Source organism: Bufo bufo, chromosome 1, assembly GCF_905171765.1.
Source record: "Bufo bufo chromosome 1, aBufBuf1.1, whole genome shotgun sequence".
Lineage (NCBI taxonomy): Eukaryota > Metazoa > Chordata > Amphibia > Anura > Bufonidae > Bufo > Bufo bufo.
Genome location: NC_053389.1, coordinates 738,747,192 through 738,769,825, shown reverse-complemented (window position 1 = coordinate 738,769,825; position 22,634 = coordinate 738,747,192). Strand labels below are relative to the sequence as shown.

The following is a 22,634-nucleotide window of genomic DNA, read 5'->3' as shown; positions in this document are numbered from 1 at the left end:
ATTTCTACAATGAACCGCCCGTTCCGCAAATTGCGGGAGACAGCACAGTCGTGTGCATGAGGCCTAATAGTGACAGTTTCAATGCAGTACAATACAGCATGTAAAGTACTGCATTGAAAAAGGGATCTCTCCCTGAAAAGCTGAAGCCCGATAGTGGGACTAAAATAAGTTTAAAATAAAAATATTTAACTTAAAGGGAACCTGTCACCGGGATTTTGTGTATAGAGCTGAGGACATGGGTTGCTAGATGGCCGCTAGCACATCCGCAATACCCAGTCCCCATAGCTCTGTGTGCTTTTATTGTGTAAAAAACTGATTTGATACATATGCAAATTAACATAAGAGTCATATCTTACTTGTGTGACCAGAGAAGAGTCATATTTTTAAGCTCTGACTCGTCTCAGGTTAATTTGCATATGCGTTAAATCGTTTTTTTACACAATAAAAGCACACAGAGCTATGGGGACAGGGTATTGCGGATGTGCTAGGGACCATCTAGCAACCCATGTCCTCAGCTCTATACCCAAATACCCGGTGACAGGTTCCCTTTAAAGGGGTTCTGCACTTTGTTTTAACTGATGATCTATCCTCTGGATAGATCATCAGCTTCTGATCGGCGGGGGTCCGACACCCGGGACCCCCACCAATCAGCTGTTTGAGAAGGCAGCGGCACTCCAGCAGCACCGCAGCCTTCTCACTGTTTACCGCCGGCCCAGTGACATCACGACTAGTATCACTGGCCTGGGCGCAGCTAAGCTCCATTCAAGTGAACAGAGCTTAGCCCTGCCCAGGCTAGTTGATACTAGTCGTGACGTCAGTGGGCCAGCGGTAAACAGTGAGAACGCCGCGGCGCTGCTGGAGCGCCGCTGCCCTCTCAAACAGCTGATCGGTGGGGGCTCCCGGGTGTCGGACCCCGGCCGATTAGAAGCTGGAAAACTATATAAAATTATCTCTGTAATCGTACTGCCTAGTACAGGGCTTGACAAATTTCCTTGGAATCTAGGAGCCAGCTAAAAAAGTTAGGAGCCAGGCAGAGCCGCGTCATAAAGCCCCCACAGTGCTCCCCCCCACTACTCCATAGGGCCCCCCGTAGATGCCCCCATAGTGCTCCTTCCCTTCTCCATAGTGCCCCCCATAATGTGTCAGTATATAGTGCCCCCTATAATGTGCCAGTATATAGGGCCCCCATAGTGCCCCCCCCCCATATTGTGCCAGTATATAGGGCCTCATAGTGCTTCCCCTCTTCTCCATAGTGCCCGCCCCCCCATATAGGGCCCCCAACCTTTTTCTTGCCACAGTATATTATAAATAATAAAAACAATAAACTCACATACTTACCTTTATGCTGCTGTCAGTGATGCGATGCAGGCCTCTTCCGGCCTGTGTCTCGCACTGCACGGCTCAGGCGGCGCGATTACGTCATCGCGCAGCCTGCGTCGGCCTCTGATAGGCTACAGACCTAGTGCCTGTAGCCTATCAGAGGAACGGGCAAGGGAGACTCCTCTCCCCTGCTCCTCCGCACTGTTCATCTGTATCGCTGTCCTGAGGGGGGGGATTGACATTGCTCTGATACTTCTGGGCCTCTGCAAATTTCACATGGCCCCTGAGAACCTTTCCAGCAAAATCTGTCTTCCAAATGGCCTTCAGTGTACCCAATACCATACAGCAGTTTACGACCACATATGGGGTGTTGCCGTATCCAGGAGAAAATTTGTAACCAATTTTGGGGTGCCTTTTCTCCTTTTGCCCCTTGTGAAAATGAAAAATTTGGGGCTAAAGCAACATTTTATTGGATGAAATGTAATTTTTTATTTGCACTGCCAAGTGCCTCTAAATTGTATTTGCGAGGTATTATCTCTCCTTGGGGAGAGAGCGCCTTAGTCGGCGTGAGGAGACTTATAGGCCATACATGCTCCTCTGGGAAGGGATGCAAATGAGGTCTTACCAAGCTCTGCCTCTGATGCCACCAGATGCACACGACAGTATTTTTTCACGGTCCGTAAAACGGGGTTCCGTTGTTCCGTGATCTGTTTCCTTTTTTTTCCGTGTGTCTTTCTTGATTTTTGGAGGATCACCAGACATGAAAAGTGAAAAAAAAAATCTAAGTCAAGTTTGCCTTGAAAATGATAGGAGAAACACGGACGCAGATGACAATCTTGTGTGCCTCCGAGTTTTTTCACGGACCCATTGACTTGAATGGGTCCGCGAACCGTTGTCCATGAAAAAAATAGGACAGGTCTTATTTTTTTCACTGACTGGAAACAGGGATCACGGACGCGGATGACAAACGGTGCATCTTCAGAGTATTCAACGGACCCATTGAAAGTCAATGGGTCCGCAGAAAATCACGGAAAACGGAACAACGGACACGGAACCTAACAACGGTCGTGTGCATGAGGCCCTAGGCAGCTATCCTATAAGTCAATATTCAACCCTTTAAATATGTCTTGAGACATGACTTGGATATCAAATAAGCCAGCACCTCATCTGCAGACAGTTGTTTTTGGGTGATTGCCCCTCATCAGCACAGAGCAGACAGTTCTGGCTTAAATGGGTGAGAGGCCTTATAGCCTATGTCTCCTCACAAAGACTAAGGGCTTGTTCACACGACCGTGTGAAGCCCATGCTGTGGAGCGCAAATTGCGGTCCGCTAAGCACGGGCACCTGCTGTGTGGCAGCCGCATAGGGATCGTGGCCCCATTCACTTGAATGGGTCCACGATCCCTCTGTTCCGCAAAAATATAGAGCAAGCTCTATCTTTTTGTAGTGCGGAAGCACGGAACAGAACCTCAGAAAGCACTCCGTAGTGGTTCTGTTCCGCATCTCAGGATTTGCGGACCCATTGAAATGAATAAGTCCGCATCCGTGATGCGAAATGGCCACGGAACGGGACCCGTGTATTGCAGATCTGCAAATGCGGTCCACAATACGGGCACGGGCTTCACAAGGTTGTGTGAACGAGCCCTAAGGCTCTCTCCCCAAGGAGAGCTAGTACCCCCAAACCTTGACTTGGCCTCTCACCCAGGTAAGCCAGAACTCTCTGCTCTGTGCTGATGAGGGGCAATCACCCTGAAAAAGCTGTCTGCAGGTGAGGTGCTGGCTTATTTAATATCCAAGTCATGTCTCAAGGTCTGTTTAAAGCAAGCATGTCAAACTCAAAAGCTAACATGGGCCAAAAAAACAAAATTTTAGTTTATGTGGGCCGCATCAAAAAAATATTTTTTTTTACAATATAATGCAGACGGATCCGTTCTGAACGGATCCACCGTCTGCATTATATGAGCGGATCTGTCTCAGACGGATCCGCTCTGAACGCAAGTGTGAAAGTAGCCTTAGGGGCGAGAACCTGGGATCTTTCATCCCTTGTCCTATTCAGCTCTATCAGGGTGAATAGGACTTCACACTGTCCCTGCTGCTCTGTGCCTTGTGCACACAGCATCAGGGATGTTACCATGGCAACCAGGGCTTCTGTAGCGTCCTGGCTGCCATGGTAACTGATCGGAGCCCCAGGCTTACACAGCTGGGGCTCCGATCAGAAGCTGCCACTGCACCACCAATGAGGGGGAGGGGAGAGGTCCCTGTGGCCACTGCCACCAATGATTTTAATACTGGGGGGGTTCAGAGGGGCTGGCGCACTGTGCCACCAATGATTTTAATGGGATGGGGGGTTGAGGGGATGGGGGGTTGAGGGGGGGGGGGGGGGGCACACTGCACCACCAATGATAAATTACCCCTTTATACAGGAGGCTGGTACTGGCAGATCAGCAGTTAACCCCTCAGGTGCAGCACCTAAGGGGTTAACTGCCTCTGATCGCAGCCCCCTGTCAGCGACAGGGTGCCGGCAATGCGATTCTGCTGCCGGCACCCGCCTCCTGTATTGTGTTAAAGACTGACTTTCACTATCAGGCCACACAGAGCGGCGCCCAGCGATGTCTCAGCACTCACCATTAGTCCTGGGCGCCGCTCCGTTCGCCCACAGTGCCCCATTACTGTCTCCTCTCCTGCTCCACATGCTGCTGATTACTATCGGAGCGATGGGAGGAGACATCAGCTTCACTAGTGGGCGTTCCTTCTCCCTGCGCTGCGATTGGACAGCGCTACAGCCAGGAAGAAGGAACGCCCACTAGTGACGCTGATGTCTCCTCCCATCGCTCCGATAGTAATCAGCAGCATGTGGAGCAGGAGAGGAGACAGTAAGGGGGCACTGCGGGCGAACGGAACGGAGCGGCGCCCAGGACTAATGGTGAGTGCTGAGACATCGCTGGGCGCCGCTCTGTGTGGGAAATGGGAATAGTCCTATCATTGGTGGCTCAGTGCGCCCGCCCCTCTCTCCTCATTGGTGGCGCAGTGCGCCCGCCCCTCCTCCCCCCCTCTCTTCTCATTGGTGGCAGCGGCAGCAGCACAGGGGGGAGGGAGGACAGCTTCCTTCTCCCCGTGCTGCTGAGAGAACATGAGCGCGCCGATAGCAGCGCGCTCATCTTCATAGATACTAGACTGCCGGGCCGCAAAGATATTCATTGCGGGCCGCATGTTTGACACCCATGGTTTAAAGGGTTGAACATTCACTTATAGGATAGCTGCCTTAGGCCTCTTTCACACGAACAATACGGATTGGCTCGGGCTGCATTCAGGGAAACTCGCACCATTTTGCAAGTAAGTTCAGTCAGTTTCGTCTGCGATTGCGTTCAGCTTTTTCCGCGCGGGTGCAATGCATTTTGATGAGTTTTTCACACCCTTCGTAAAAAACCCTGAAGGTTTACAAACAACATCTCTTACCAACCATCAGTGAAAAACGCATTGCATCCGCACTTGCTTGCGGATGCAATGCGTTTTTCACTGAAGCCCCATTCACTTCTAGAAGCCAGGGCTGCGTGAAAAACACAGAATATAGAACATGCTGCTTTTTCACGCAACGCAGAACTGATGTGTGAAAAAAAAACACTCGTACGTAGACCCATTGAAATGAATGGGTCAGGATTCAGTGTAGGTGCTATACATGCGTTCACGTCACACATTGCACCTGCACGGAAAACTCACTAGTCTGAAAGAGGCCTTAGGCCAGAGGCAGAGCTTGTTAACAGCTCATTTGCATCCCTTTCTTTTGAAATTGTATGAAATGCCTGTTGGGTTAAAGCACTCACTGCACCCCTTAATAAATTCCTTGATGAGTATAGTTTCCAAAATGGGGTCACTTTTTGGGGGTTTCCACTATAGAGGTACCTCAGGGTCTCTGCCCTCCAAAAACCATATGGCGACTCTTCCATTCTGAGCCCTGCCCTGTGCCCATACATATATGGGATGTTTCTGTAAACTGCAAAATCAGGGTAATGAGCATTGAGGTTTGTTTTGCTGTTAACCCTTGCTGTGTTAGAGGAAGATTTGATTAAAATGAAAAATCTGCCCCCCAGAAATTTAATTTTACAGTTTTGCCTACACTTTGCTTTAAGTCCAGAGGGCCAGTTTCTAAAATGGGGTATTTATGGGTGGGTTCTTTTATGGAAGCCTCTTAAAGTGATCATAAAAATCCTTAAAATGACATTGGCAAAATGATGCCAACATAAAGTAGACATATGGGGAATGTCAACTATTTTGTGAGGTATCACTATCCTTCTAAGGCTACTTTCACACTGGCGTTTCAGGGTCCGCCTGTGAGATCCGTTTCAAGGCTCTCACAAGCGGCCCCAAATGGATCAGTTTAGCCCCAATGCATTTTGAATGGATGCGGATCCATTCAGAATGCATCAGTTTGGCTCCGTTCCGCCTCCATTCCGCTCTGTAGGCGGACACCAAAACGCTGCTTGAAGCGTTTTGGTGTCCGCCTGACGATGCGGAGCCGAACGGATCCGTCCTGACTTACAATGTAAGTCAATGGGGACGGATCTGTTTACATTGACACAATATTGGTGCAATTGTAAACGGATCCGTCCCCATTGACTTTCAATGTAAAGTCAGGAGTCCCTATTAATATACCATCGGATCGGAGTTTTCTCCAATCCGATGGTATATTTTAACTTGAATCGTCCCCATCACCATGGGAACGACTCTGTTAGACTATACCATCGGATTTGAGTTTGAGCGTGAAAACTCAGATCCGACAGTATATTCTAACACAGAGGCGTTCCCATAGTGATGGGGACGCTTCAAGTTAGAATATACTAAGAACTGTGTACATGACTGCTGCCTGGCAGCACTCGATCTCTTACAGGGGGCTGTGATCCGCACAATTAACCCCTTAGGTGCCGCACCTGAGGGGTTAATTGTGTGGATCTCAGACCCCTGATCGGGTGCTGCCAGGCAACAGGGGCCAGACCCCTCCCTCCCTCCCTCCCCAGTATTAAAAGCATTGGTGGCCAGTGCGCCCCTCCTCCCTCCCCAGGCCACCAATTCTTTTAATACTGGGGAGGGAGGGGGGTCTGGCCCCTGCTGCCTGGCAGCACCCGATCTTACAGGGGGCTGAGATAAGCACAATTAACCCCTTAGATGCGGCACCTGAGGGGTTAATTGTGTGAATCACAGCCCCCTGTAAGATCGGGTGCTGCCAGGCAGCAGGGGGCAGTTATGTACACAGTTCTTAGTATATTCTAACTTGAAGCGTCCCCATCACCATGGGAACGCCTCTGTTAGAATATACTGTTGGATCTGAGTTTTCACGATCGTGAAAACTCAGATCTGAAAAAGCTGTTATGCAGACGGATCTGCACTGAACGGATACCATTGTTTGCATTTATCGGTGCGGATCCGTCTGTGCAGATACCAGACGGATCCGCACCTAGCGCAGGTGTGAAAGTAGCCTTAAAAGCAGATAAATTCAAATTTAGAAAATTGCACATTTTTCCAAGTTTTCCATACATTTGGGTTTCTGTTTATAAATAAAGGTAAAACATATCAACCCAAATTTCTTCCTATCATGAAGCACAACGTGTCACCAGAAAATAATCTCAGAATCAGATGGATAAGTAAAAGCATTTATTACCACATAAAGTGACACATGTCAGATATACTAAATTACACTCGATCCTTAAAGGGTTATTCTCGTCTCAGACAATGGGGGCTTTTTGCTAGGCTATATGCCCCCATTGTCTGCTAGGTGCGGGTCCTACCTCTGGGACCTGCAACTATATCAAGAATGGAGCCCTGAAAGTGGTCTAGGGAGCACTGCGCATGCACAGCCGCCCTCCATTCATTTTCTATGGGGCTGCCGAAAATAGCAATTCTTTTGCCGTTTAAAATGAAGTGCATGTGCTTAACGTGACAGTAACATGGAAGACGTTGTTCACATATTCTGGTCATGTTGCGCTTTTTGCACACAATTTTCCAAAAACGCTGCAAAACATTTTAGTGTGATTTTGAAAAAACTGAGCTAAAAGTGACCTGACCGCAGTTGGTGAATAAGCCCCAGTATCCTGAAATCCTGGAGGTGCCCGGATCGGCCTTTTCACGCCATCTATTATTGTCTGAGTTGTGTATTTTTAGCTTTCCACTTGCTGAGGGATAATTGTTTCCATGCTCCAGCTCCTACGTGTTCTTGTCTATGTAGCCTGCCACATGTGATGATGCATGACTGTCTTTTGTGTGATTCATGTTCCCCCTTTATTTTCCAGGTATGTGGGGAACCTGTCTAGGGATGTTACAGAAGCTCTTATTCTTCAAGTCTTCAGCCAGATTGGTCCGTGCAAAAGCTGCAAGATGATTATGGATGTGAGTTTCTGACTTTGACATGACTAGTTATGACTGGCAGGGGCGCTTTACATCAGGTCAAATATTTAAAAGAAGAAAAACTGCTACAAGAGGACATAGTTTTAAATTAGAGGGGCAAAGGTTTAAAAGTAATATCAGGAAGTAATACTTTACTGAGAGAGTAGTGGATGCATGGAATAGCCTTCCTGCAGAAGTGGTAGCTGCAAATACAGTGGAGGAGTTTAAGCATGCATGGGATAGGCATAAGGCCATCCTTCATATAAGATAGGGCCAGGGGCTATCCATAGTATTCAGTATATTGGGCAGACTAGATGGGCCAAATGGTTCTTATATGCCGACACTCTCTATGTTTCTATGTCGGGTTCTGTCAGGCGTAGGGCTACTTTCACACCTGCAGCCAGCTGAAAGAAAGGCATGCAGCAGTTTTTGTCTGGCCAATTCTCGGCATATTTGCGGGGCAGTTGCCGCTTCTCTGTCTTACCCAATTATAGTCAATGGGGTCCCTCGGGAAGGTGGTAGTAGTATCCGGTAATGCTAGATCCGGAGGAACAGTCTCTATCAGAAGAGCCTGCCGGAGTTCTCTGCCGCAGATATGAAGTGTTTTAGTCCTGGGCCTGCTTCTGATAGGGAGCAGAGGAACAGAAAGTGGTGCATGGATCCCAAACTGAGACTCAAAGCAGCCCTTAAAGGGGTATTCCAAGATTTTAAGGCTACTTTCACATTGGCGTTTTGGCTTTCCATTTGTGAGATCCTTCAGGGCTCTCACAAGCGGTCCAAAACGGATCAGTTTTACCCTAATGCATTCTGAATGGAAAAGGATCCGCTCAGAATGCATCAGTTTGCCTCCGTTCTGTCTCCATTCCGCTTTTGAGGCGGACACCAAAACGCTGCTTACAGTGTTTTGGTGTCCATCTGACAAAACTGAGCTAAACGGATCCGTTCTGACACACAATGTAAGTCAATGGGGACGGATCCGTTTTCTATGACATAATCTCGCATAATAGAAAACTGATCCGTCCTCTATTGACTTTCAATGGTGTTCAAGACGGATCCGTCTTGGCTATGTTAAAGAATAATACAAACGGATCCGTTCTGAACGGATGCAGACAGTTGTATTATCTGAACGGATCAGTCTGTGCAGATCCATGACTGATCCGCACCAAACGCGAGTGTGAAAGTAGCCTAACATTGACAAATACTCACAATAAACCATTGATATCACACCTGACACCCCCCCCCCCCCCCCCCCCCCAAGATACCTTGTAGTCCTGTAGCCTGGTGTAGTTCAGTGGGCTGAAAGCTGTAGGCAGTGTTTGCATGCTGGGAGTTGTAGTTCTGCAACAGCTGGAGAGCCGCAGTTTGCCTATCACTGGTGTAGTGGATGGTTACTGGGAATTAATTGTACAAAATGTTAAATATGGGTAGATTCGACGCCAAGGTCTCTGACAGTGTCACTCAAAGGAAGAGCTACGTACAGCAGAATACATTGAAGATCAATGTGCACAGCTCATCCATAGGAAAAACCCAGCTGCCCATAAAATGCGTCTCTCCCAGGTCTGGGCTTTGGGACCAAAGTTTTTAAATGATGTAAACATTTTGTGTTCTTTCCTGTGCAGTGCTTGACTGACATCATTCCTTGCAGTGTTTCTGTGGGGAATTGTTGCACTGTAACCTTTTCTTAAGGCCTCATGCACACGACCGTGGTGTGTTTTGCGGTCCAAAAATCGTGGATCTGCAAAACACGGATGGCGTCCGTGCGCGTTCTGCAATTTGCGGAACGGCACGGACAGCCTTCAATATAAATGCCTATTGTCCGCAAAGCGCGGACAAGAATAGGACATGTTATAATTTTTTTTAGCGAGGCCACGGAACGGAGCAACGGGTGCGGACAGCACACGGAGTGCTGTCCACATCTTTTGCGGACCCAAACAACGGCTGTGTGCATGAGGCCTAAAGGGAACCTGTCACCGGGATTTTGTGTATAGAGCTGAGGACATGGGTTGCTAGATCGCCGCTAGCACATCCGCAATACCCAGTCCCCATAGCTCTGTGTGCTTTTATTGTGTAAAAAAACGATTTGATCCATATGCAAATTAACCTCAGATGAGTCCTGTCCCTGAGATGAGTCCAGCGTGAAGCAGCCCAGCACCGCCCCGCATCCTCAGAATCTCCTCCTAGAGCGCCTTGCCGGATCCCCTTGACTGCAATGAGATCCGGTCAATTTCCGGTCTGCATCAGTGGCGGGTTTTGGCCAGATGAAATCCATTGCATGCAACGTTTTTTTTGTCCAGCCAACAGTCAGCATTTGTGCCGGATCTCTGAAATGGAGATGTGAACCCACCCTTACTTCATGTCCCATTCTTAAAAATTCTTTGAAACACCTACGGGGTCAAGTCAATCACGATACCTCTAGGTGAATTCCTTGAAGGGTTTAGTATCCAAAATACGGTGACTTTTTTGGGGGGGATTGACATTGCTCTGATACTTCTGGGGCTCTGCAAATTTCACATGGCCCCTGAGAACCTTTCCAGCAAAATCTGTCTTCCAAAAGCCAAATGGCCTTCAGTGTACCCAATATCATACAGCAGTTTCTCGCGATGCTCGAGCTAGCGCATTCGCAGTGTTGTCATAGTGTTCCTTCCCTGTGCTGGCATCAGCCTCGGAACGAAATGCGCATGCACTAGCTCGCGCATTGCGAGATTACGACGCTCTAGCTTTGTGACGTCGGGGAGCAAGGAGGAGATTCGAAGGATGTGGGGCGGTGCTGGGCTCCTTCACGCTGGACTCATCTCAGGGACAGGACTCATCTGAGGTTAATTTGCATATCTATCAATTATTTTTATTTTTTTACACAATAAAAGTACGCAGAGCTATGGGGACTGGGTATTGCGGATGTGCTAGGGGCCATCTAGAAACCCATGTCCTCAGCTCTATACACAGAATCCCGGTGACAGGTTCCCTTTTAAAGGGGTTTTCTAGTCCTTTTTTTTTGGCTCTCCTGCCCTGGAGAGCCGCAGTTTGGCCATCCTTGGTCTCTTCTCATAATAGAATGAAAACCAACCAGAAGGAGTGGGTCAATAGAGTACTCTTCTCATAATAGGCCATGACTATCTAATTGATGGGGTTCTGACAATGCACACCCTCGCTGATCCGCTGTTCTTCAGTGCCACTATGCACTGCAGGAACCAGCTCCGCTCACTACACACAATGGATGGACCTGCAGTGGCAGAGCTACTACAGATGTTGGACTGTCGCCTCTGGATAGGCCATCAATATGAAACAACCAGAAACCCACTTTAATAAGTAAGGGCAGGCCATTCTAGCTAGTAGTCTAAACGGTACATGTTCTGCTGTTTTACAACTACCATAGTGTCGCTAAATGAATACAGCAGTTTGATAGTTTGAACTTGACTGTTGACGTCGCAGCCCCTTCCTCCCCTGAGGACAGTGATTGACAGGCTGCTGGGTGTAATTGAGTGTAGGCCTCTATAATATTAAGCTGACAGCGCTGAGACCCCTGCTGATCACTATAACTGAGCACTGCCTCTCCTCACTGATGAAGACGGGGTTTCTATTGAGGATGTTCTCACAACCAGTTTTCAGCAGTAAGGTGAGACCGTGCTGAGCATTTCTAAAGACCCATTTACACTGCAGGATGAAGCTAATGGTTGTCGGGAAGAAAGTGTTCCTTCCTAACGATCACCTGCTGGTCAGTGGAGAAGACCGCTGTACATGCAGTGATCTCCTTCACAGCATAGGGAGGAGCAATCGCTAATACGATCGCTTGTCCCCATTCAGAATGAACAGTTTGCTGGCAGCAGAGGCTGTTTTGATGGCACAATCTTCTTACCCACAAATGTTCATTAGGTGTCCGCACCAGCAGTCTGTTACCTGATGAACAAACGTTTTTCTTCTTCATGGGGTAATCGGCAGCACCTTTAAACAGGCAGATTATCTCTAACAATCATTCGTGCAAATGCTCGTTAGCAATAATCTGCCCAAATATGGGGCAGTGTAAAGGGGGCTTAACTCCTCTTTTAAAAGGGTTGTCCAGGTTCAGAGCTGAACCCGGACATACCCCCATTTTCCAATGCGTTAAAGTAAAGAACCGCGCTGCCTGAACAAGGGATATTTTCCAACCCTGCTGTAAGCCCACCGGACCGATACAGGGTAACAGTGCTTCCCAGCTCTGGACTCCAAAACACCTCCTGGATTCCTCTGCAGGGCACCAAAAAATCACACCATAGTGAAGCACTTCGGATACAGGTAAAACAACTTGTGGTTTATTATACTCACAAACGAGCTAAAATTCATAGCATATATAAAATCCTGATAGTAGCACTCCGCTGCCCGACCCGGGTTTCGCACTCAAGCTTCGTCAGGGGCGAAATCTATGGACATCCGGAGGCATGTCCTTTTAACCCCCCATTACAATATTACCTAATATAAAACACTTCAGCAGCCACCTGACCCACACCCTCTTATCTCGACTCATAAGATCCACAGTAAAAGACACACGATTACTCCTTCGTTTTTATTAATACCTATTTCTCGCCCAGTTTCCTTGGGGGACACAGAAGACCTTGGGTATAGCTCATCTCCATAGGAGGCGTGACACTAAGTGAAAGCTGTTAAGCCCCTCCTCCACAGCTATACCCTCAGCCTGGAGAGAAAGGCAGCCAGTTTTTGCTTAGTGTCCAAGGAGGCAAGACACTCCCTGCTCTGCAGGGCTGGTTTCTCCTTGTTTCAATTTTAGATTTTTACTTTTTTCTTTTCTTTTTGTTCCAGATCATCAGGGATAACAGAGTCGCACTAGACCTCTCTGTTCTCCCGGGGTTGAGCTGCGCCAGTGCCGGTCACCCGCACTGCTGCCTCCCCCACAGAAGGCAAGGTGGATCAGGGCAGCCCAGCTCCCCTACATCCCGCCAGCGCAAGGGTCGCCCGCACGCCAAGTCCCTCTTCCAGCGTCCTGCCACTACGGTGCCAGTAGCTGAAGGGGCGACCCTGCTGGAATGGACCGAGGGTGAAGACGGCTGTGGTAAGAAAGAGGCTTCTCCAGCCCTACGTCCCCCACCCTGGTCTCCTGCGTGCCTACCCCCATACTGGGCCTCTAGTCCCCTGCTGGATCTATGCTGGCCCCTGAGGTGCCGCAGAGCGGCAATTTCCTTCTGCCTCCCCCTGCCTGGCTCCCATAGACATGCAGCCAGTGGCTGTCTCCACAGCCAGCTACAGAAGCGGCAACTAACATGGGTGGAAATCAGCACAGGCATCTCCTACCGGAGTGTTGCTCAAGGCCTGAGGCTCCTGACGGCTGTGGAGTAAGGCCTCACCTCCGGCCGACATTGGTAGTCCGGTGCGGCCGGGCGCCGCAAAATCTTAGCCCAGGCTCCGCGGCCTGCTAGGCCGCCATTCCGAGCCCCTGACTCTTCCGGCCGGCGGGGTGGGCTCCCGCGGCCGGCAAGCCGCCATTCCGAGCCCCTGACTCTTCCGGCCGGCGGGGTGGGCTCCCGCGGCCGGCAAGCCGCCATTCCGAGCCCCTGACACTCCGGCCGGCGGGGTGGGCTCCCGCGGCCGGCTTTGGGCTTGACGTCTATGCCCAGCAGGCCCCGGCTGACCGTTGGTGCCGGTCGGTGGGGCTCCGCTAATTTTAGACCAGGTTTCGCGGCCTGCTGGGCCGCAATTCCGACCGGCCCGCGGGGTGGGCACCCGCGGCCGGTTTTGATGCGCCACTCCGCCTCAGGTCCCGGCGGTACATACCGGGCGCCGCAAATTTAGACCCCGGCTTCACGGCCTACTAGGCCGCAAAATTCCGGCCTCTGGTGGAGGGGGCGGGAACTTCTCCAGGCGCGAATTCTTCCCGCCGGGAGGTTCCTCCGCCCCCAGGGGATCGCAGCGCCGCCCTCCAGGCCGGATCCATGTTAACCCTTTGGGTACAGGCCGGCTCCCAATGGGCCTGTATGGCTGGCCCCCCTTTTCCTGACTATCTGTGCCCCTATAGGTGGCCCCCCTTTAGCCTCAGAGAAGCTGTGTTTTTAATAAAAAAAAAAAGAAATAATGAAAATAAAAAATAATAATAACAGATTTCTTTTGGACTGCGCAGGACGCTGCAGCCTCATCAGTAGTGCTGCATGTCTGCATGCCCTCTTTCCACAGGTGGCATAGTGTTGCGCTCCCAACCTGCGTAGGTGCTAGGGCATTTCCCCTTTTAGGCGGTTTTCCTGCCCTCTTCCAGGATACGGCGCTGGCCAAGTGCATGCGGCCCTTCCGTAGGCAGCATTCATCATCTCTCCAGTTATGGTGCCTGCCATGTGCATCCCCCCCCTCCTAGGCGGGATACTGCACTCTCCCTGGCTGCCGGCTGGCCAGGTGCATGACCCCCTTTTAGGCGGAATACTGCACCTTCACCGGATACGGTGCTGGCCATGTGCATGACCCCCTTCCATAGGCGGAATGCTGCACTCTCTATGGATTTGCTGCCGGCCATGTGCGTGACCCCCTTCCATGGGCGGAACGCAGCGTTCTCACTGGATTCGCTGTCGGCCATGTACGTGACCCCCTTCTCTAGGCGGAACGCTGCACTCTCACTGGTTTCATTGCCGGCCATGTGCGTGACCCCCTTCCATGGGCGGAACGCAGCGCTCTCACTGGATTCGCTGTCGGCCATGTGTGTGACCCCCTTCTTAGGCGGAACGCTACACTCTCACTGGATCTGTTGCCGATCATGTGCATGACCCCCCTTTTTAGGCGGAATACTGCACTCTCACCGGATACGGTACTGGCTATGTGCACGACCCCCTTCCATAGGCGGAACGCTGCACTCTCTCTCATGTGCTATGATGTACTTATGTACTATGTTGCTATGCTGCACTCTCACTGGTTTCGCTGCCGGCCATAGGCATGACTCAGGCAGCATACATACATCCCTCCGTCTGTGGTTGTTTTCTCGCAGGTACGTTGCTGGCCATGTGCATGTACCCCATACATGGCGGGGTGCTTGCACTCTCGCTGGATCCGCTGTCGGCCATATGCATGACCCCTCTTCCGTGGGCGGTGTACGCACTCTCGCTGGATTCGCTGCCTGCCATGGGCATGCCTTCCTTCCTCAGGTGACATACACACATTCTCACTGACTGTGTTTGTCTCTCACCAGTACGATGCTGGCCATGTGTATGACTCCCATATATGGCGGGTGCACGCACTCTCCCTGGATGAGATGCTGGCCATGTGCATTACCCCCCCCTTTTTTTCTGGGCGGCATGCTACACTCTCTCCGGATACCTTGCTGGCCATGAGCATTGCCCTCTAACATGGGTGGAACGCTTGCACTCCCATTGGATACGGTGCTGGCCTTGTGCGTGGCCACCCCTCATTCCATGGGCAGAATTTGGCACGCTCATGAGATTCACGGCTGTCCTTGTATGACTGTGCTGGACTTGTACATGTCCCCCTTCATTGGCAGAGTAGTTGCACTCTCGCTAAATCAGTGTTGGGTGTATTATTGCACACTCACTTAATGCTAGGATAACCCTGTGCATGTTCCCCTTTCACTAGGTGGACCTCCTGCGTTCATGCTGGATTATAGGGTATGTCCTGCTTCTCTGAAGTAGGTACGGCCTTAGGCATCACTCCCTTTTGGGACCTGCCTTTGCACTCTTGCCGACTGCAGTTTGCCAGATACAATTTCCCCCCTTTTCGGGGCGGACTGCTTGCGTTTCCATCGCATGCTATACTAGGCTTGTGCATAACTCCCTTTCAGGTTGCACTTTGCAATTCCGTACATGCTGTGGCACTCTGTGGCGAGCCCCCCTTTCTCGCTAAATTAACCTTTTGCAGTGAGCGGACGTTCTTGTGCGTTGTTTGGGCCGTGTATGCCTTCTCCTCCTGTAGGTGGGTTGGCCTTCTCACTGCTTACGGGCTGCTCGTACGTATGCCTCATCTACTTCCTGCGGCATACTTTTGTTTTCTTGGGATACGATGCCTGCCACAAACCTTGCACTCGTCTCTAAGGAGTTCATTCTGTCCACCTGACCCGGACGGGCTCTACTTGCTCTCTGCTGCACGGAGCTGGGTGGTACTCATTCATTTAGTTGGCCCTTCATCCCAGGGAATGTTCGTGGTTCCTAGATGCGTGCCCATTCGTCCTTCCGCGGTATTGCTTCCCTGCGCTAGTGGTCACATGGTCGAGAGTGCGGTTGTCTGGAGCGCCCCTCGAATTCTTCGTTGGCTCTGGCAGGACTGCGGTTCCCTTGTCTGCTGCAATTTCCTCCTCTTCGGATGTAGTGTGGTATGAGTCCTTCCTCTTGGCGCCTCTACGCTACAGTCTGAACTGCTACCAGGTGCGGGCCGCTTTTCTCGGGAAGGTCACCCAAATTCTCTTGGGTGCTCGATTACCCAGGTCCGGAGGACCTCCGCCTTGGGTTCTTCAGGGTATTCTCCTTCTGCGAGGCGGTGAACCGGGCATCTCACAGTGTAGCAGGGTTCTGCTTTTGAGCTGTCCTATGGCTTCCCTGTTGCCCACTCCTCCGTTCGGTTGGAGGGTGTTATGCCGGCCTCTGTCTCGACTACCTTATCTCGCCGGCTCTGTTTGGCCCCCGCTCAGTACAGATCACTCTGATGTGGCTTCTGTCCCGCCAGACTTCAGAGGTTGTTCCTTCACTGTCCTCCCCTCTGGGGAGAGCATGGTTGTCATGTGGATGGTTCCGGTGGCCCTTTTGGCCTCGTACTGTCTCCCTTGTTCACACTGGCTGTATTAGCTGTGCCGATTTATCGATTCTACCGCGTTCTGTCCTCCCGCTGAGTGCAGATTGTGTGGTCCATTCTAAGACAATGGTCCTGCTGTAGACTTACCTTCTCGGTAACTTGGGGGGACTACCTTTCGGTCCAGATTGTCCTTTGATCTCCTACACCGGGACTGTAGAACATGGCTACATCAGCATGGACTATAGCCTGTCTTGTCCTGGCATCTGGCGGATTCTGGGCGGACCCTTTTGGTTCCTTTCCGTCTGTCCTTCTGCTCCCCCACTCGGGTGGATACGGGACAACGTTGCTCGGGGGCCGACGGGACCAGTTTGCCAACTTCTGCCCGTGTTACTGGTCTGCGCCTGATCACATTTGGTTTTTCGCCCGCTTGCCAGGCGACTCCAGCGGGTTCGCTACTGCCCGCTCCTGGCTGTATTTCGTCCAGGATCTGTCGTAAGACTTATGGTTTTTTTATCTGGGGTTCTGTGGGAAGCTGTGCATTCCCCACTCTGACTTTTCTCTCCCCATGGTTCTGTCTTTTTTTCCAGTCCGGCCTGGACCTGGGACTGGGATTCCTTTACTTGAGGTATCAGTGTCAGCGCTGTTCTTCCTCTTCCAGTGTTCCCCAGCCCTCTGGGCCTGTCAAGACCTTCTTACTCGAAATGGCTCTTTGGTTCCTCTGTACTGTCCTTCGGTACCGCCCTGGGAACTACATACTGAGTTCTCGGCGCTCCAATCTTGTCCTTGGAGCCGTTACAGAAGTTCTCTCTACCCCTCCTGTCCTGTGCGGTTGTGTTTCCGTATCAGTTGTGTCTCTGACGGGTGCCTGAATGGCCCCCTTTTTGTTCTGAGCCTTCTGTCTTTTCCCAGGACAGGGCTGTTCTACATCCCGTTCCTTCCTTCTGAAGGTGGTGTTTGCCTTTCGCTTCAACACTTCACCAATTTGGACGTTGTTTGGGCCTTGCAGTTTTTACTTGGAGATCTCCGACTCTTGTCGACGTTCGGTCTCTTGGGTTTCCTGGAGGTCCGCGCTTAGAGTTGACGGACTCCAGGGTGGTTTTCCTCCGCTTTATCAGATTGGCTATTGCTGAGGTTACCGCACCGAGGGCAGGATTCTGCCTTTACTGTCACCGTTCATTTCACCAGAGCGGTCGGTGCCTCCTGGGCCGGAGGCTTTGGGCTTCGGCCATGCATTTGAGCAAGGCGGCCACAGGTCTTCCTTGCACGCTTTACAGAGTTCTACAGGGTGCATACTCTGGCTTCGGCGTATGCTGCCTTGGTCCGCCTGGGTCTGCAGGCGGCGGTTCCTTGATGCCTTCGGGTGCTTCGCCTTGGAGCTGTGGTCCCTCCCCTTTTGGACTGCTTTTGAACGTCCCAAGGTCTTCTGTGTCCCCCAAGGAAACTGGGCGAGAAAACGAGATTTTTGTATAACTTACCAGTAAAATCTCTTTCTCGCTCTTTCCTTGGGGGACACAGCACCCACCCATTCGTTGTTTTTCTCTACACGGTTTCCGAGTTTGTGTTACCCGTTGGGTAGTTGGCTTGTTGGTTCCTTGTTGGACTTTGCCTTTTCTCACTGCTTGGACACGCAACTGGCTGCCTTTCTCTCCAGGCTGAGGGTATAGCTGTGGAGGAGGGGCTTAACAGCTTTCACTTAGTGTCACGCCTCCTATGGAGATGAGCTATACCCAAGGTCTTCTGTGTCCCCCAAGGAAAGAGCGAGAAAGAGATTTTACTGGTAAGTTATACAAAAATCTCGTTATATCCACATTTCGCATTCATAAAGTGGTCACGTGTTCCGGTCAGCCAATCTGGAGTTGACAACCCCATTCATTCAGCGCACACCCCCCTCATTCATCTATTTCATTATTATTCAACCTAGTGGCTCCAGCATATTTACTCTTCCTTTCTCACAAGGTGTTCTGTATCCCTATTGGATCCCTTTCACAGAATGGATAATACAATCATACCAAACATGATTTTATATCAAACTCTGCATTTAACCCTTTTGGTTGCAGTGTGTTTAGTCGGTATATCCACTCTACTTCCTTGCGATTGATCTGCGATACCGCATCCCCCCCCCACGCCAGTGTGCAGCTACTCTTTAACATCACTCAGGGGATCCTCCATATAGTCTACAAGGAATTAGGAAAGGATAATATGGGCTATGTTGTAACCCTAGACATTTGGGGGGGGCTTGTTTGGTTACTGCATTTACACTAACTAGTATAGCTCTATTAGGTTATCCCATTGTCAGAGTGATCATTATTATGCTGCTGTATGGTTTCTACTTTTAATATGTTTTGTTTTTGGATAGACTGCTGGCAACGACCCGTACTGTTTTGTGGAGTTCTTTGAACATCGCCATGCTGCTGCATCCCTCGCTGCTATGAACGGTCGCAAGATAATGGGCAAGGTACATAGGGGGGCACTTATTATACTGAAATATGCCTATATTAAGCGTACATGCTAGGTCTAAAGTTATGGACGTGGCGTGGAAGGGGACTGGCCGGTAGGTCTGTCTCATTCATCGTTTTTTGTGCCTGTTTTAGGTGTAGAAAATGGTCTAAATGTAAGACAGTAAGGAAGCGTTCTTACATTTAGAACTGGTGTTGGATGTGGCCAGCGCCTCTTCATAACTTCAGCGGATCCACTGCCAGCACAGGGGCTTTATTAAGACGGTCTAAAACGCCGGTTTTAATAAATGTGCCCCATAGTGTTTATAATGCACAGATCCAGCTAATGACTATGACTTTGTTTTTCTTACTTCCATAGGAAGTCAAGGTCAACTGGGCAACCACCCCTAGCAGCCAGAAGAAAGACGCAAACAGTAAGTGTCCCTCCACCTCTCTCTGACGTACATTACCGTAGCAAGTAAAAGTAACCGTTGAAGATCTGACATTCTTAGTTCACAACTGTGATAATCGTTAGATCAGCGTTTCTCAACCCCATGTATTACTGTACGTAGCAGAAATCCTGTTCACTTGTCCTATTGACCCCTAAAATTGGTGCATAGAATGAAATAAAATGTAAACGGGGCGGACTATGCAGGCGCTTGATAAATAAAGCGGGTTGAGTAACGCTGCCTTAGATAACTTGTTTTGCTGTGTTTCTGCTATAATATATTTAAGAACAAATCTAATCTTTGTCATCAGGTAGTTCCGTTGTCAGCACACTGCGTTCTCAAGGTAATTGTGTCTTTATACAGATAAAAATTCAATCTTTTGGGTGACCAGCAAAATTCAGGCTCTTCCTTCCCACTCTTTTCTTCTGCCATCACCCACCCGAGCTGCTTACTTTCCTTTCAGTTACTTTGGCAGCATCGGGATCACTGAGTAGATTTAGTAAACCCTATCTAACCTCTCTTATTCTGTAAGACTGGAGTAACTGTCTCCATATAGTGCCATTGTACAACGCAGTTGTGGAGCGTCTGTTGGAAGGCTAGGTACCTGGGACCTATTGAGGCTGTAAGGAACCAAAAAGAGATGCTATTCCAAGTTCATAGAAAGCATTTTCTTGAAGCAGAAGGGATTTACATGCTGATTATACATTTAGAAGTTGGGGGAAATAAATATATGATGCTCATAGCAACCTGTTAAAGGGGTTCTCTGGGAATTAAGAAAACGAGAATACTTAAATATTACTTTATTATGAATCTATTCCCAAGTACCTTTCATTAGTTTTAATGGCTCATTTTATCTGGGGAGCAATCATTAGAAGAAATATAAAATGGCTGCCGTCCTATTAGTGCACATAAAACCTGTCCTAATCACACATGGCAGGACAAATTACTTCACAACACTGAGCTAAAGAGCTGCTTCATCCTCCTCTGATCTACTTGTCAGGTATTATGGTCCTGAATACAGCGGATATCATCTTCAGCTGAATCTCTGTAGGAATGGAGTTCATGAGGAGACATCAAGTACAGAGAGGACGGACAAGACTGGTAATGTGGGGCTGTGGTAATGGAGACTGCATACAAGTGCTGCTGCTCATTAGCCACATCCCCACCTCTTCTCTCTACTTCATGTCTCCTCCAGAACTCCATTCCTACAGAGATTCAGCTGAATATCATATTAAACTGTATTCATTATCATAATCTCTTACATGGAGAGGAGGATGAGACCACTCTTTAGGTCATTGTTGTGAAGTAACTTGGCGTCCATTTTACTTCTCCTAATTTCTCCGTAGACCAGGGATCAGCAACCTCCGGCACTCCAGCTGTTCTGAAACTACAACTCCACGAATCCTCCTTTCACTTATATGGGAGTTACAAGAGCAGACGAGTAAGTGTGCATGCTGGGAGTTGTAGTTTCACAGCAGCTGGAGTGCCAAAGGTTGCTGATCCCTGCTCTGGACAAAACAAGCAATAAAAACAAATGAAAGTTATTTGGGAATATATATTTATAATAAAGTAATAATTAAGTATTTTCAGTAATTTTATTTTCTTAATTCCCGGAGAACCCCTTTTAAGGCACATTGGTTTTACAACTCTCCTCTCCTTGTTCCCAAAGCAAGTTTCCAGTTGCAGTCGTGAAAAAATGTCGGCACACTACATGCGATTATTTTTTCTTTGGCTAGACCGTATTAAAGCACAGTTATGATCAGCATGACTGCATTGTTTGAGTAAGGGCCTTTTTACGCTGGGACACAAGCAGGCAATGATCAGCAATCATCCCCTCTGTATGAGGGTTAATGTTTGTTACTGCCATTGTTTGCCCCCAGACATTTCCATTTTTTGTCAGCAGCACATCCTGTATCCGCAAAGCAATCTGATCATGCCACCAAACCAGCTTGCTATTTAGTTGATAGTGGCACATTTACACGATGCAAAAGGGCCCTTAGTCTCCTGTCATATTAGAAGCTCAGGCTAATGCTCTGTCCCTCCCTTATGCTTTATACAGAAGCTCTGCTTTTTCAAATTGCTGTGTATAAGCATAGGTTCACCAGGAAGTCCGTACCTTAGGGATGTCAAACTTGTGGCCCGCCAGCTGTTGCAAAACTACAACTCCCAGCATGCCCTGATAGCTGTAGACTGTCTGTGCATGATGGAAGTCTAGTTTTGGACCAGTTGGAGGGCCAGGAGTTTGGTTTCAAATACTGCAAGAAGAGAATGATTATTCACTCCAATAAAGATTATCGGGTTATAATAATTGAATACGAAGACAAATAATCCTGGGGATTTGCAGCTTCACCTTTTTAAGACCCATTAATGTATTGTTTCTCTCGGTCCTCTGTTCACCTCCTATGGGCTTTCCCACACAGGAACTTTATCACCCATCCACATGTCTGATTATTAGGGGCCACCACAGCTCCATTCAGCACCTGTGAGACTGGGGGAATAGAGTGGCAGGGTGCGTGCCTAACCATCGCTCCATTCAAATTTCTAGTCATTGTGGTCATGTAAAGAGGAGCAGCTGGGGCTTAGGACCTCCATTCTAGTGTCAGGTGGCCCCCCACGATCAGACGTGTGAGGAAATCTGATGGGCAATTAAATACCCAATACCCTTTTTCTGAATGGAGGGAACACAGAGGCTGCCATAATTCATCCAATGTCACCGATTTCTACATTCAGATAATGCAGGCACTGCCACTGGTAATACTAGGCTGCTGCCCTCCACTGCAAAAAATCCCTATTCAAAAGGGGTTGTGTATGTATTTTTTTTTATTTCCCACCCTTTCTCAGCCAGCAGTATCTGTGGAGAAATCTTCCTGCATGGACAGGGTCACGTTCTCCACTGAAGCCAATGACTGGCCTTAGCGGGGATACGTCATGGCAGGGTCATGTGCCACTTGGGTACACCTCGCTGCTGAGGGCAGTCATTGGCTGCCACGGCTCATGTGACCCCATCTGTGCAGAATTTGACAGACTGGGACCTGATGTCTAGTAGGGAGAGAGCCCCAAGGTGGAATGATGAGGACTAATCCGTAGATACTGCTCGGGGGGGGGGGGGGATAAAATGAAAGGGGTTGTCCTGCCTTATGTATACCGATGACCTATTGTCAGGATAGGGTCATCAATATCCGATTGTCAGGGTCAGCTGTTTGAAGAGGCGGTGGTGCTCTATGCGAGCGCTGCTTCCTCTTCATTAGGCCTCGCACACGGCTGTTCTGTTTTTTGTGGTCCGCAAACCGCGGATCCGCAAAAACGGAAGCCGCCTGTGTGCCTTCCGCAATTTGCGGAACGGGCGGATCAT

General features: G+C 49.5%; 1 protein-coding gene across 1 annotated transcript in view; it reads left to right on the top strand.

Annotated features, from left to right (window-relative positions):
* Positions 1 to 22,634, top strand: part of TIA1 (TIA1 cytotoxic granule associated RNA binding protein) — a 44,458-nt gene that overhangs the window by 6,840 nt on the left and 14,984 nt on the right. The window contains exons 2-5 of the mRNA XM_040414428.1: positions 7,602 to 7,698; positions 18,755 to 18,853; positions 19,213 to 19,267; positions 19,593 to 19,625. Of these exons, the coding sequence (XP_040270362.1) occupies positions 7,602 to 7,698; positions 18,755 to 18,853; positions 19,213 to 19,267; positions 19,593 to 19,625 (284 nt within the window). The remainder of the gene's footprint in view (positions 1 to 7,601; positions 7,699 to 18,754; positions 18,854 to 19,212; positions 19,268 to 19,592; positions 19,626 to 22,634) is intronic.